General features: G+C 37.7%; 2 protein-coding genes and 1 long non-coding RNA gene across 7 annotated transcripts; 2 read left to right on the top strand and 1 right to left on the bottom strand.

The window, feature by feature from the left end:
- The first annotated feature begins 677 nt into the window (after positions 1–677).
- Pka-r1 (Protein kinase, cAMP-dependent, regulatory subunit type 1) lies at positions 678–5,546 on the top strand. Of its 4 annotated transcripts, none has more exons than XM_064122047.1 (7): positions 1,217–1,354; positions 1,955–2,316; positions 2,423–2,483; positions 2,597–2,906; positions 4,191–4,457; positions 4,532–4,735; positions 5,112–5,546. In XM_064122047.1, exons 3-7 carry the CDS (start codon positions 2,469–2,471, stop codon positions 5,282–5,284), a joined length of 969 nt encoding a protein of 322 aa, XP_063978117.1. In that variant the 5' UTR covers positions 1,217–1,354; positions 1,955–2,316; positions 2,423–2,468; the 3' UTR covers positions 5,285–5,546. The 4 variants fall into 4 exon arrangements, with proteins under 4 accessions (XP_063978113.1, XP_063978117.1, XP_063978116.1 ...); XM_064122046.1 differs by having other exon boundaries at positions 2,426–2,483; XM_064122044.1 differs by having other exon boundaries at positions 1,955–2,483.
- On the bottom strand, positions 5,381–12,051 carry LOC135162991 (leukocyte receptor cluster member 8 homolog). Of its 2 annotated transcripts, XM_064122041.1 has the most exons (7): positions 11,875–12,051; positions 11,602–11,809; positions 10,949–11,313; positions 9,365–10,506; positions 8,384–8,717; positions 6,743–6,950; positions 5,381–6,466 (listed from the first exon to the last, which is right to left on the bottom strand). In XM_064122041.1, the coding sequence occupies exons 2-7, from the start codon at positions 11,757–11,759 to the stop codon at positions 6,304–6,306; spliced, it is 2,370 nt and encodes a 789-aa protein (XP_063978111.1). In that variant the 5' UTR covers positions 11,760–11,809; positions 11,875–12,051; the 3' UTR covers positions 5,381–6,303. The 2 variants fall into 2 exon arrangements, with proteins under 2 accessions (XP_063978111.1, XP_063978110.1); XM_064122040.1 differs by having other exon boundaries at positions 11,602–12,051.
- Positions 11,307–12,038, top strand: LOC135162994 (uncharacterized). Its single transcript, XR_010299050.1, has 2 exons — positions 11,307–11,448; positions 11,574–12,038. It is a non-coding gene; the product is annotated as an uncharacterized LOC135162994 (long non-coding RNA).
- Positions 12,052–13,973: the final 1,922 nt, after the last annotated feature.

The following is a 13,973-nucleotide window of genomic DNA, read 5'->3' on the forward strand; positions in this document are numbered from 1 at the left end:
TTTTCAACAAATAAGTTTAACAATCAGAACCTAATACCATGTCTTGTTGGCAAATTAACATGTCCCTTGGAGTAACAGATTGAAATCTGAATTTTTGATCGTGGGACGTGAAAACATCAAAAGATTTTTACACATTTCGTGAAAGATGATCAACTGCACGGAAACAAGTCCTATTATTTGTTTATAATAAATAAATGCTGAAAATAATAGCGATAATTTCCAAAATTTAATTTAAACGGAACTGACTGCGCAGTTTAATTACAAGAATCAGAATTGAAAGTTTCAAAATTATGTGAGCCCTAATTGGCCGCGTCACACAATTGAACTAATGAGGAATGGGCGTGACAGACTTTCGAGATATCGATCAAGTCTCGAATCTCAATGTTTGTCGTGTTCATAATCGTATAATACTAATTATATACGATTTTTCTCCGATTTACTTACGCAATTAGTTGGAAAAGTTGGAAACTGCAAATATTCAAAAGCAGCATATCCGGTTGGTAATATACCGACGTGATGGTAGGTCAACTTTAAATTTGAATCCCGTTCAATTTTCCCTCCGAAGGAAAATCCGAACCCCATTATTGCCCACAATCGATAAGCCAAAATCTCTCCCGCCCCTCCTCCCGCGCCGAATCTAGGGATATTCATCTGTCACACATTCAGTGCTTTCCTCCGGGGAACGTTGGCCCCTTCGTGTTATTGATTGCCAGTATTTTCCGAATGACAGCAAAATCCACCGAGTAATAAAGCCCAATCATCATTGGACACTTCAGCCATAATTCCTCGCCAATTGGCTGACCCCTCCGAGTCATCAGAAATTACCTCTGTCCCCGTAATGTGTGTACCCACCTCAGTAACCTCTTGCTGAGTCCCGAGTGTATTGTCTTCACAAGGGGAATTGTGTCGAAATTCAGAGGGGAAAAAAAAAGAAAACATTGAAAGCTGGGGGGGGCCCAAGGTTCAAGCGACCGCAAAACCGAATAATGTTCGTGCCCAAAGCTCATGTGTCTTCGTTATTGAGGTGAATGAGACATTCAAGTGCGCAAAACTTCGAAAAAAAATTCAATAAACCGTCAATTGAATAATTAGAAAAACAAATTGAACTCCAGACTCAATTATCCACGGATGTCAGTAGAGTGAAGTGATCAGTTGTGATAATTGGAGAGTCATAAAACTTGGTGTAATAATGGCGACCAATCTGGAGGAGGAGCAGAGTTTACGAGAGTGCGAGGAGTACGTACAGAGGCACAATATCCAGCAGGTACTCAAGGATTGTATTGTACAATTGTGCGTTGGTAGACCACAGAATCCAATCTCATTTCTGCGTGAATATTTTCAAAAACTAGAGAGGGTAAGTTTTATTAATTTTTGTTCATTGCCCTTTTCATTTGCCCATTGTTTTCCTCCTCTTTATTCCTCACTCAATTTAAAATTAATTGTTAGGGAACGAACGATGCGATTTTAACGAGTGAGGGTTTATTTTGAAGATATTTTTTCAGCGTTTAGGGTATTTTAAAAAATCCAAATTTTACTCTACCGGTGCAGAGTTATTCCCCACGGAAGAAAGCTTCATTTTATCCTCCCGAAGATGAGGCAAAACGTACCTACTTTGATTGACAATATCTCGATAACAAAAACCTTGTTAAATGTTGAAAGAAAATCTTCAAAATGATAAAAAAAATCAAAGGAGTTCACTCTGCCGAACTGGAAATATCGTTCCCCGTACCTCCACTAGTCTTGAAACCCTTCAACGCATGAATGTGAACTAGTTTGTCAATATGAATATGTAATTCCCCTCGCCATTATACACCAGAAATGCCCCGGAATGTGTTACACATCCACCGTAAGGGCTGCCCCAACCGACCACAAAAAAGTCACGCACAGGTGCGCGCGCTGCCTTGTTATTTCTTGGCGAGAAAAAATTAAAAAAACAACATTATAAACCCTGTAGGTGGATGAGAAGCTGAAGAGTCCCCTCGGCTTTATGATAGCTCGGAGGGAAACGTTATTCTAATCTTAGAATATGCTCGAAATATAACATTCAAGTGACACCTCAGCCAATCCCGGTGTTTAAAAATCCACCTCTGGAGGGGTTTGTGGGGGTTCTTCAGCGCGGCGACTCCTCGAATGCGGCATTTCTGGGTAGAAATGCGTGGAGGGAAAGTCGTCAGTCTCTTCGGATCAAAGTGCACACCAACTGAATCCCTTACAATCGTGTAAACAATTTTATTTAGATGACCTAGTAGTGGGAATGCAGCATATCACGATCGAAACGTGAGAAATAACATCATTTCCCGGGTGTTTTGGATAAAGGTCAGGTGCTCTCTCGTGCGTCGTAAGCGCTTGTGTTTGATTTTCAGTGAACAAAACTCATTAAAGTTCCGCTATTTAAAATTACTGTCGATATTATCACGAATAGCAGAATCAGAAGATCAAACAGATCTCTTAACCATCGAAACGCAATCATGAACATGGAGGAGGTACACAGAATCAAAAAAAAAATTTTAAACTATTATTAGAAATAACGCTGTTATGTGTGTATGAATACATTTTCTTGGATTACGTAAATGTTTTTGTTTATATGAATATCAAGGAACAGGCGCAAGATGCTAAACAACAAATTGCTACGAGTCCAGAGGACATTGAGGATATGCCAGGGGGACCCCAGGGGCCACAAGTACCACGACGACGTGGTGGCATCTCCGCTGAACCTGTCTCCGAGGAGGATGCCACCAGTTATGTTAAAAAGGTCGTACCTAAGGATTATAAGACCATGGCTGCACTCAGCAAGGCCATTGCCAAGAATGTCCTGTTTGCACATCTTGATGAGAACGAGAGATCTGATATTTTCGATGCTATGTTTCCGGTTAATTTTCTACCTGGGGAGCCAATCATTCGTCAAGGTAAGAGTGGGGAATTTTGATCAAACTTTGAATAGAAAATATCTCATCACGAGGAGTTTTATGCTGTTATCTAAGGGTTTAGAGGAAAATGTAATACACAATTTTGTAGGAAATTCAATCCTCGCCGAAAAAAATCGTACCACATTTTTATGTATTTGCAGTAGGAATTGAGATAAATGACGAATTAAGTATTGAAAACTTTGTGGAGAGGATTTCATGATTTTTTATGACGCGATTATAACTGCGATTTTTTTTATAACTCCAATCGCTACTGAAATAATTGAAAATTTTATCATTCTCATTGATGAAAATTGGAGATTCTCGTTGAGAATTTAATTTTCTATTGTGATATTGGCCTATTTCGTCACGAATTGGCAATTGAAATATTTATCAAAGGTGGTTGAAGGGGTATTCATCGATTAGCTCATCCTCGGGACCTCTTCCCCTGACAAAATGACAGATGGATTGAAATGGCAGGCAAAATGTTCATTAATATGTAACAACGTCAACAGACGTTAACATTGGTTCGATCGATCGTTTCCAGCTATTTCACGAATCGAGAAAATTTAGAAACTTTCACATTTCCTCAATAATAACCCATTGAATTGATAACAAACTAAAATGTTTATCATCTTTTGAAAATTCAAATTCATGAAAATTGAAGTTTCTTATCAAATCATGAAAATGCCTTTCCAACAAAATATTTGAACATCAAACTTCGATTCCCGAATTAAGGATTTTATTTACTCATAAAAATAGAAATAGGAATTTAAAACTGACTATTTCCAAATCGACTCGATTCTTCACGAAGTTTTCGAGGAATATTTCCGTTTCCAAGAAAGATATTGAAATTTTCATAACAACATTTATTTCTTGCGCATATCGAGGGCTCCAAAAATAAAAAATTCTCTGTTTTTGTCCAAAATTTTGCCATCTACCTTTGATTCGCAAATATTCAGGGATTTTTAACTGATATTCCTTGTCCGGTGAATGGAAACAAATACTACTCAAGTACATACGAAGAATCCATTCCAAGCCCTTAAAAATCCATGAAATAAGACTGAAACTGAGAATAGAAGATATCGAAACAGTTTCTAAATATGGGACAAATGTGCAATGCAAATTAGAATGAAGTGCGTTACGATCGTTTGACTGCGGAATGAAACCTAAAACTTTTGGATAGAGAAGCTTTAGGTACAAAATGAAAGAAAAAGAGCACGAAAAGCTTTTCATTGCCATTTTTATTCCAATCAAATGTAAAAATTGGGGAAATGTTTCTTTCAGGGGACGAGGGTGACAACTTCTACGTTATTGATCAAGGTGAAGTAGAAATATTTGTCAATGGTGAACTAGTAACAACGATAGGAGAGGGCGGAAGTTTCGGTGAATTGGCTTTGATTTATGGCACTCCTCGTGCAGCTACAGTGAGAGCCAAAACGGATGTTAAATTATGGGGAATCGATCGTGATTCTTATCGTCGTATTCTCATGGGCTCGACCATAAGAAAGAGAAAAATGTACGAGGAATTCTTATCTAGGGTCTCCATTCTCGGTTTGTATTGTCAGGAAGTAGTTGTCGTTTCCACCAAACCTACATGGCTTATGATATTTTTCACCTTGATCTAGAATCGCTGGATAAGTGGGAGCGTCTAACCGTTGCTGATGCCCTTGAACCTGTGGTATTTGAAGATGGCGAAACTATAGTGAGACAAGGAGAACCCGGTGAGGATTTTTACATTATTGTCGAGGGTACTGCTGTTGTTCTGCAGCAGAGGAGCGAGGGGGAGGAGCCCACTGAAGTCGGGAGACTTGGACCCTCCGATTACTTTGGTAATTTATTCAGAAATGAATTTCAGATTTTTATCCTTCAATTTTTTTGCTCGGAAATTTTTTCCCACCACTTGGTTCTACGTTTTAATTTTTTCAGTTGCAGTATAAATATTTATGAAAAATTTTGAATACCATTTTCATGAATACACATAGCATTTGTATTGATTTTATTGTTTTTTAAAAATATATTTTATATGATTATATAAAATATATGACTATTATTATTACTAATAATAATGAATAGTTATGAATATAATATATGTATCTATTATATAGATATAATCATGTCAAGGTGAGATATATCAGTGATCTCGTTTCCTAACTTTTTTATTAACGGAAAAAGCCCCCGATAATGGAACTTTCTTCTTAATTGCAGGTGAAATAGCTCTCCTTCTGGACAGGCCGAGGGCGGCGACGGTGATAGCCCGCGGTCCCCTAAAATGCGTCAAACTCGATAGAGCACGTTTTGAGCGTGTCTTGGGGCTGTGCGCAGACATCCTAAAACGAAACATCACCCAGTACAACAGTTTCGTCTCCTTGTCAGTGTAAATTTCCCCCCTCCTCCACCACCACCAGCACTGTGACCCTCTCTTTCGTGTAAAAAACGCCACAATCCAAGGGATTCAAAAATCGATACACATCTCATTGTTATAATTTTATTATTTTATTAATCTCATAATTTATCAAATAACCAATGGTTAAATTCATACTGGATCGTTAGCCACTGTAATAAATACAATTCTAGTGAACGATTCAGTGATAAATTTGAAAAAATGGAATTCTATAAAAGAAACTTATAAATTAAACATAATGAACGAGGAAATGATTTTAGTTATGCACAATGAGGACTTCAATCGCAGGTACAGGTGTAATCCAAAAATCGATCATCTCCAATTCCCTGGACTCCAACCAAGTTCTCGAAGGTTTCTCTCAGCTCTAGAGAGCCAAGAAAAATTAATTTCCCATGTCAGGCAGTTCATTCACCCCTCGGTACTCCATTTGAACCGTAAAAATCATTAAAAACATCCTGAAGCGACACTCAAGGCTCCTCTTCTAGTCAAAGAGTCTTCCTCCCGTTGTGTTCACAGCTTCAGAATCCATCGTTTCTCCATACACACTTGAATCAGCAGCAATTTCTTTATCATCATCAGCAACTCCGGTCCTGCAAGAGCTCTTTTAACACCATAAAATCCATTCCCCCGAGTGAATAATTCTGCCAGTGGGCCCACCAATAAAATTGTCCTACTAATAATCCTTCGTTAATCAGACGTGATGATTAAATAAAGAAGTCATCCTGGAAAATGACGAGAGGCAGCTCGATTGGATTCTTTGTTCCCCGAGATACCTCCGAACGATGAAAATGCGACGAACGTCATGTACAGTTTAATACACATGTATGCAATAACGAATACATGTGTACAATTAATAAACACATATGTACAAGTGATTTATGTACAGCGCGGGCAGGCGCGATTAAATTTTCTCTAATACTTTTTTTTTCGATTTTATGGACGATTAAGGATTAAAAGGGACATTTTTTTTTTCGATAATTGGTGGTGATTTTTTTTTCACCAAGCACCAATTGAGCCTGTGCTCGCTTTGCAATCAAGTTGCTGACGCTCGTTATCGGCATAAATTAATCCAAAATCAGTCACAAATTCATAAAACTTGTCCAATGATTCAAAGGCCAATTCCGCAACGATGAAATCAACCGCCAAATTTTGCCGATAGCTAAACAGCAGAAGAAATAATCACATTAGTTGGGAGTAAAATGAGAATTTTTGAGGTTAAGTGGGTTTAAATGGGATAGGATTACAGCAACAGTTTTTTTTTCCTGAAACAGAACATCTTTGATTTGTTAGACGTACAGGTGGGGTCTCGATAAATCCACCCCCCCCCCCTCCCCTCCCCGTAGTCTGTGATTATCATTGGATGAGATTTTTGAGTTTTCCTCACCAGAGTATGAGAATTCATTAGTTGTAAATAATTAGTGTAAGGTATACATACGACTTGATCATGTTCTTCAAGGCGAGCTTTCGCTCTCTTGCTATGAACCAGTCCATGAGAAAGCCTGCCATGCAGGGAGCTTGCTTGTAGAGTTTGAAGAACATGTGATAATTACACAACCACCAAGCAGACCGGACACGAAGGGCGTGCTTTATGCACTCGTTGGCTTTATCTGTCTCGGTTAAGTCTGCCATTATTGTGGTGAGATCTGTGGAGATGAATGACGGATTAAATTCTTTACTTTGTCTGACATACTTCCAGGATGATGGGGCATTGCATTGAAAAAAGTCACGGTAATTTTACGCTGAGGAAAAGAATTAGGGAACTTCTGCAGGAAATATACGGGAGTAGGAAGTGGTACGTTGAGTTAAATTTTATAGAGAATATTCGTTGAGCAATTTCGAAATTTGTTTTGAAAGTACCACCTGGACTGCCTACACCGATTGTGTGAAGTGAAAAATTAAAATTGTCATTTGTAGGTGGCCTAATGGGACAATTTTCAACGAAGAATAACGAGAATTGACAATTGCTGAAGAATCTAAATATTTGATTGACAGTCTTGTGCATGTTTTTTAAATATATAATTTCAATTTCATTATCCATGACACTGAATACGCGCCCTAATCTAGAGTATGAGAAAAAGAAAAGATAGAAACTGAATTCATGTATAACAAATAAGATGTAAGAGTTAGAGCTTAGTTATGCGCCGAAAAACGATAATAAAAAACGTTACATGCTGTCGTTTAAAGAGAATGCGGAAGTTCCTCAACTCTGCCGAAAAAATTAATGTTCACGGCAGGCGTTCTTACGAACGTATCAATGTTGCCATTGTAATGCCCTAACATCCTCAAGGAATTATTGCCGATATCCCCCGATTTTTTGATCAGATTAACACAAAAAAACTAGTGTTTTTACGTTTTGTCAAAACGGTTTGGTGAAAACGTAGAAAGACTTCTCAAATGGAACTTTCTATGCCATTAAGAGATTACTGAAAAACGTTTAAATTTTATCAATGGTAAGGTCCTACTGTTGAAAATTGCAAAAAAACACGAAAAGCGAGGAGACATCGACAGTAAATCCTTAATTGAATCAGCAACTGAGTGGAAAATTATTTCAGCAGCACATATGATAAACAAATCTTCATTGAGAGTTTAAACAATTGCGACTTTTCGACAAGGAATATTTCATTATGAAAAACGGAAGTAGTCAAATTCAGATTTTTCAAACCTTTTTTCAACCAATCTAGCAAATGGATGACTCAAATGTTAAATTTAATTCAATTTTAATATAATTAAATTCATTGAAATTACTAATAATTACTTAATATCTCAATTTATAATTCATTCAATTTTAAATGCCTCAAATTTCCATCATAAATGAGCAATATCGAAGCTAAATGTCTGACAAAATCTATCGGAAACCGCAAACTTGGAAAATTATCTCTATTGCGTTTCTTTTTAATATTTTTTACAGCTGAAAACTAACGTATACGTGACCTATCCAATCAATAAACGGTCGACTTTTGCATAGGAAACGAACAATTTAATAATAACAATAAATTGTAAAGCAGCGATATTATGTCACGCTTATCCACTCAGCTACAGGCCTAAAACCTAAAAAACATAATAGACTACTTCATACCTTGGGTGTTCTTGGTGAAGATGCAGTAGAGTATGCGATAAGCCACAAACTCACACCGATTTTCCCCCTCGAGATCCTGATAAAGCATTTTCAACTGTGTCTGACACTGATTAAACTCCTCGTGATCACCCTTCTCTAATGCAACACGCGCGTGTGTTTCGTAAACGTGTACAGTAAATGAATCCCTAATACCCTGTACCGTCAAGTCTTGACGAATGGATTTTAACTGATCGCACGCGTATCTGTAGTCCTGGCCGGCAAGCCATTTGTCTTTCACGTGCCCAAGGGAGGTTTTCAGAACACTTACCGGTCGTACGGCCGACGCCGCAGGGGCCTTTAACAAAAATTTCAACTGTCAATATTCAATGTACATGACCAATGATTGAGAAATCAAAGGTAAGAGTACTCCATTTTTTTCGCTATTGTGGATTTTTTTAAAAGATATTTTTGTGGAGAATGAATTTTCTAATGAATTCTAATTTGTGGGTGTTGATGTGGTTTTATATGACTAATTTGCGTAAAAGTACTTTTTATCTAAATTTTTTTATCCAGAGAAAAATGTTGTGATTTTTCAGAACTTCGCCTCCCTTAAATCTATCGGCTATGGAAATACTTCGATATTTCAAAAAATATAAGAAACTCCAATTTGAAAATTTGATTCTTAGGCATTCTTCAACACCGAATTAATTTTTGAAAAACTGCTAATTCAGCACCAAAATATCTCTCGACCATTTGGAAAACGGATCAGCTATTACCTTCGATCATTGATTGTAGGATTAGCCAAGAATTAAAAATGGCAAATCAAATCTCAATTTTGATAAGTTCATCTCCCTGACCGAATTTTTACATTAATTCTCTCAATATTTTCAATCTGTTTACTCCACTAATTATTTCATCCTTTCTTTTCAGCGTTAAAAAATAAAACTTGAACTCAATCCTCCAAAAAACAACAACAATAAGTAATGAGTAAATTAAACTCACAGAAGTAAGACGAAGATAGGGTTTCTCGATATCTTTGCAAGTCCCCACAATATGCAATCCTGTGAAATCAAAGTCATTGGCGTCATCCCTACTGGAACTCCTGTTAATACTATCATGAAATCTAGCAGCCCTCTGCTGCAGTTTCTCCTTACTCCCTAACTCCTCGCTCCCCCCCAACCCGAACTCCGAATAGAAATGTGATTTTCCCTGTTTTCCCTTTTTACTCTTTTTGTTATCCCTCGTGCTCTTTCCACTCCTCGTCGATTTTTTACTCTTACTCTTGTAATCGTGCCCCCTCTCACTACTCGACGACGATGACGAACTTCTACGATACTTTCTAGCAGGTGGACTGTGTGATCTCGATCTTGATCTAGATTTGTCACGTCGATTAATGGCAGAGAGACGAGCGCCCAATCTAGCACCAAGTGACGTCGATAGGCTAGATTTGCGCATGCCTCCCTGTCCCATGGCAATTGGACTCTGTTTGAGAATAACATTTTGTTGTGGTTTTATTGTCATTGTCATTCGTTCACTGTGAATACTTGGCAAAGGCTCCTTGTCCCAATTCTTAATCCAGAGTGAGCCATCATTTGCGGAACGTGTTATTTTACCCTTCAATATTATTTCAACCTGATCCTTGTCAACAGCTGTTTTGCATTTTTCGTAGCAACGATGAACGTAATTCTTGAGGCACTCTGGCCAATCGCCAACTGGATTTGTCGGATTACCTACCGTCGATTCATTACCAATAACTGGGGGAGATTGTGACACTGGGAGGTGAGGGATTTTTGCCTGGCTGGGAACCTCGGGGGTAGTTTTCGTTAGTGTGGGAACTGAGGGTGCTACGGGGGTTTCATTTTTCACTGGTGGTAATAGTGGCAATTCGGACTTGGTCTCAATTGTTTGGTTGAAAATCTGGGATTGATTGCTTGTCTGAAATGCTGGGGTGAATTGTGCTTGGTGTTGTTGTTGTTGTTGTTGTTGTTGCTGCTGTTGTTGTTGCTGTTGTTGTTGCTGCTGTTGCGCCATATTTTTATTCTTTTTCCTTTTCTTCTTCGCTGCACCACTATTTCCTGATGGAATGAAACCAAGCCCGGGTTTTTTATTAGGAAGGTTAAAACGAATTTGAGGATTACTAAATTCTGAAAAGAGAAAGGAGACGTAGATTATTAAGTGGTGTTGCTGCGTGGAGAGCAGAGCTGGGCGGTATTTCCTAATAACCGGATAATAATTTCATTTTCTAATAATTTATGGTGATGAAATACTGTTTGAAATAGTATTTCATTGCTCTTTGGAAAGTGGAATTGAACAGACTCGACTGAATCGTCGATATTTCATGGTAAAATGGTGCATTTTGAATGAGTAAAATGTCTTTTTGAAACCAAAAAAAAACATCTTTAAAATGGAAAAAAAATCATGAAATTTTACTGCACCAATCGTGAGTTATGAGAGTGTGAAGAAAGCTTCAATTGTTAAATAGAAATTTTAAGAATAAATTTCACGGAAACGTCACTGAATCACCACAGTGTCCCATAATATTGTGCCCAGCTCTGGATGTTTCATCTGTTGATGACTAATACTTACGATTTACGTCAGTCTGTTGGCCATTCCACCCATTGTAGGGAAAGGAATTATACACGAACATGGTATGATTTTGCAATTGATTTTGATTCGACTGATTATTATGCTGAGGAGGTGGTTGAGTGGGTGGTGGTGGTCCTGGTGGTAGTGGGGGTAAATCAGCATCATCATCGAGAGCCATTGGCTGACCTGGAACAGCTGGCTGCTGTTGAAGCTGCTGCTGCTGCTGTTGGGGTTGTTTAGTGAGATTATTTTGAATTGTTTGGGGTAACTGCATAGGATTAAAGGACTGCCCATATCCTGGCATCATTCCCTGGTTGTAGTAGTATAGCTGGCCTTGGTGGTTGTAGCCCTGACCGTACACTTGACTGAGACAAAGAGGAAAATAAATTAGAGATAATAAATGATTGGTGGTGGGAGAAAAACAATTCTCTTCTAAAAAAAATGACGTAATTGACGCGACTCTCATAAATATAACTTTATGAGACGTGAATAAATGAATTGTAAATGTCCAAAACATATATTTCAGAGACAAATTAAATTCGCTAACTTGATAAGATTGAATATTTACTCTGAATAAATAATTAAAAATAATAAATAGAAAAAAATGGGTATGGAATTGCCGCAGACGAAAAGACGGTTATTTCAACACTCACTTTGGAAATGACTGATACATAGGGACATTCCCTGGAAGATACTGCCATGCCATGTTAGCCATCTGGTTATGGTTGATCTGCTGCTGCTGCTGCTGCTGCTGCTGCTGAATAAAATGCTGATGCTTCTGTTGAGACGCAACAGCTTCACTTTCCGACATTGCCTGGCGTGATGTATCACCCCAATATCTCTATCTCTTTCCCCTACCTTCTAAAATGTCGTACCCTACCAAGTCGACATACAACTTCACGCGGATACAAATTATGAGATTTTACCGTCCTTTATTATTGAATGTAACACAAACGATCCAACGATGGTGATGAGCTCCGATGTCTTTCACTTATCAATGGCTTTATTATCCTGGATAAACTGCAATTAACGGAACACTGAAAAACTCACGATGCGTTAGTTGAAAGCATAAACGCCATTTTAGGAAAAACTTCTAGGTCAACTGAGTGAAGAGGAAGCTGCGCAGTTCCTCGCAGTCTTGCCAATATGAGGAAGTGGAAGAAACAAATGGCGCGGAGTGTTGCGTTTCAATCAGCTTTAAAAAGTCAGCTCCTGATTATAAAAAATTCATTATATTGACGATAAGAATCCATTGATAGGTGAATGATAGACAATGATTGACGATAAAAATAATTTGATAGATTAAATTTTTTTTAATGAATTTTCAAAATGTTGTTATTAAAGATAGCCGCTTTTTAAAAAATTATTATATTTAAGCTGTGGGAATATTTCTACTGTGTCAACGAAACAAATATTTAAATACAGTCCTGCCTAATGTTACTAGTGTTACGCACCGAGCGAATTGATCTGGGGAAAAATAGGCGGCAGGTAAGTCGTCCGTGGGGTGATGAACCACCCTGCTGTACAAGTGCGGAAAGGTTTGACTTGAATCACTGATCACGTTTGACACAGTTAAATTTATTGAACTTTGAACTTGGGAAGGTTCTTCAAGAAAGTCTTTAGTTGGTGCTTATTCCGATACAACATTGACTCTACTATTTTTCTTACAAGTCTTAGAACGATCTTAGCCCAGCTTATTCTACAACATATCATAGAGAGAAAACTGGGGGGCCAATCAGCCACAGCGTTTTAGTTAGGGGGTTGGACTTTTCATCCCCACTTGGAAATTTTCAACACAAGCCCTCTCTTTGGGCCAGCAACAAAGACTAGCACATGTGCGCAAAAACTGAGAGAGAAAGAGAGAGAGAGACCACCTTTTATGATTCCTCCGAGGGTCTTTTCCCGGAAGGCCTTTTCACGGAGGGCTTTTTACGACTTTCGAGTTTGAAGGGTTTCCATTGACAATTAAGTTTCACGAATGTATAAAACAAAAGGAAAAGTTGTTTCCCAAAGATTTTACAGTGTAGGATTACAATTAGTCATGCTATTCTGAAATTTCCTCTTAAATTATTGCTATTTCCCCGTTTTGCTGGAATTTACTCTTTCTATTTTTCTCTCCTCTCTCACATGACTAGTATTTTATTTATTTTCATTTTATTTGAGTATTTGCCTTAACTATTGTCATTTAATTGTTTATTATTGGAATCATATTTAAATTGGGCCTTACGCGCTTAAATCTCGAAAAAGAATGGAGGAATCTGGGGAATTCTAGTCGCAACTGGCTGATTCTGCGACTTTTGAACTAGATCCGTTCGTTGGTAAACATCTAATAAGGGCTCCATGGCCGTTAATTGGCTCATGAGGTCAATTGAATTATTGAATAATGAAATAATTCAATAATAAATCAATAGTATTTCATTTAAATAATACTTTAATTAAATACTACTTCAATATTATTTGTCATAGTCTATTTGTGTTTCGATTGTTTTAGTATGTATATACTTTCCTGGATCCCCTCCCATAAGGGCGTACTCGACAATGAGTAACTTAGTGCACGAGCTAAAGGAACGATGTCATTGAGACTAGATCGGAATTCTTCTCCTCTCCCTTCTCCTGATTTGCACAAATCAATCAATAATAAAATGCGAATTTGCAGAATCAAAACCCTTCAAAAACGTGGAAAACAAGTGCGCCAGAACTTTTTCAAGAGTGTTTTACAAAGGCTGATATAATCCTGGTATCAAAAGTGAACTATTGATGAACGTCTCCAACGTAAAATTTTAAAAATGAGGTCTACCCACTTTGGCCTTAAGAAAGGTCTAGCCAAAAACTCCATCATTACTTTTTCCCCTCTGCGATTGCCAAAAAAACATTCATTTTTTCTTAATTGGTCCAAATCTACAGAAAGAACATGAGCTACTAATCATTATGATATGAACAAGCTGACTACCTCTATCGACACATAACAGTTCATATATCCTTTACAAATGGTAGCTTCATGAATGGTGGACATTCAAATCTGACA

Source organism: Diachasmimorpha longicaudata, chromosome 5, assembly GCF_034640455.1.
Source record: "Diachasmimorpha longicaudata isolate KC_UGA_2023 chromosome 5, iyDiaLong2, whole genome shotgun sequence".
NCBI lineage: Eukaryota > Metazoa > Arthropoda > Insecta > Hymenoptera > Braconidae > Diachasmimorpha > Diachasmimorpha longicaudata.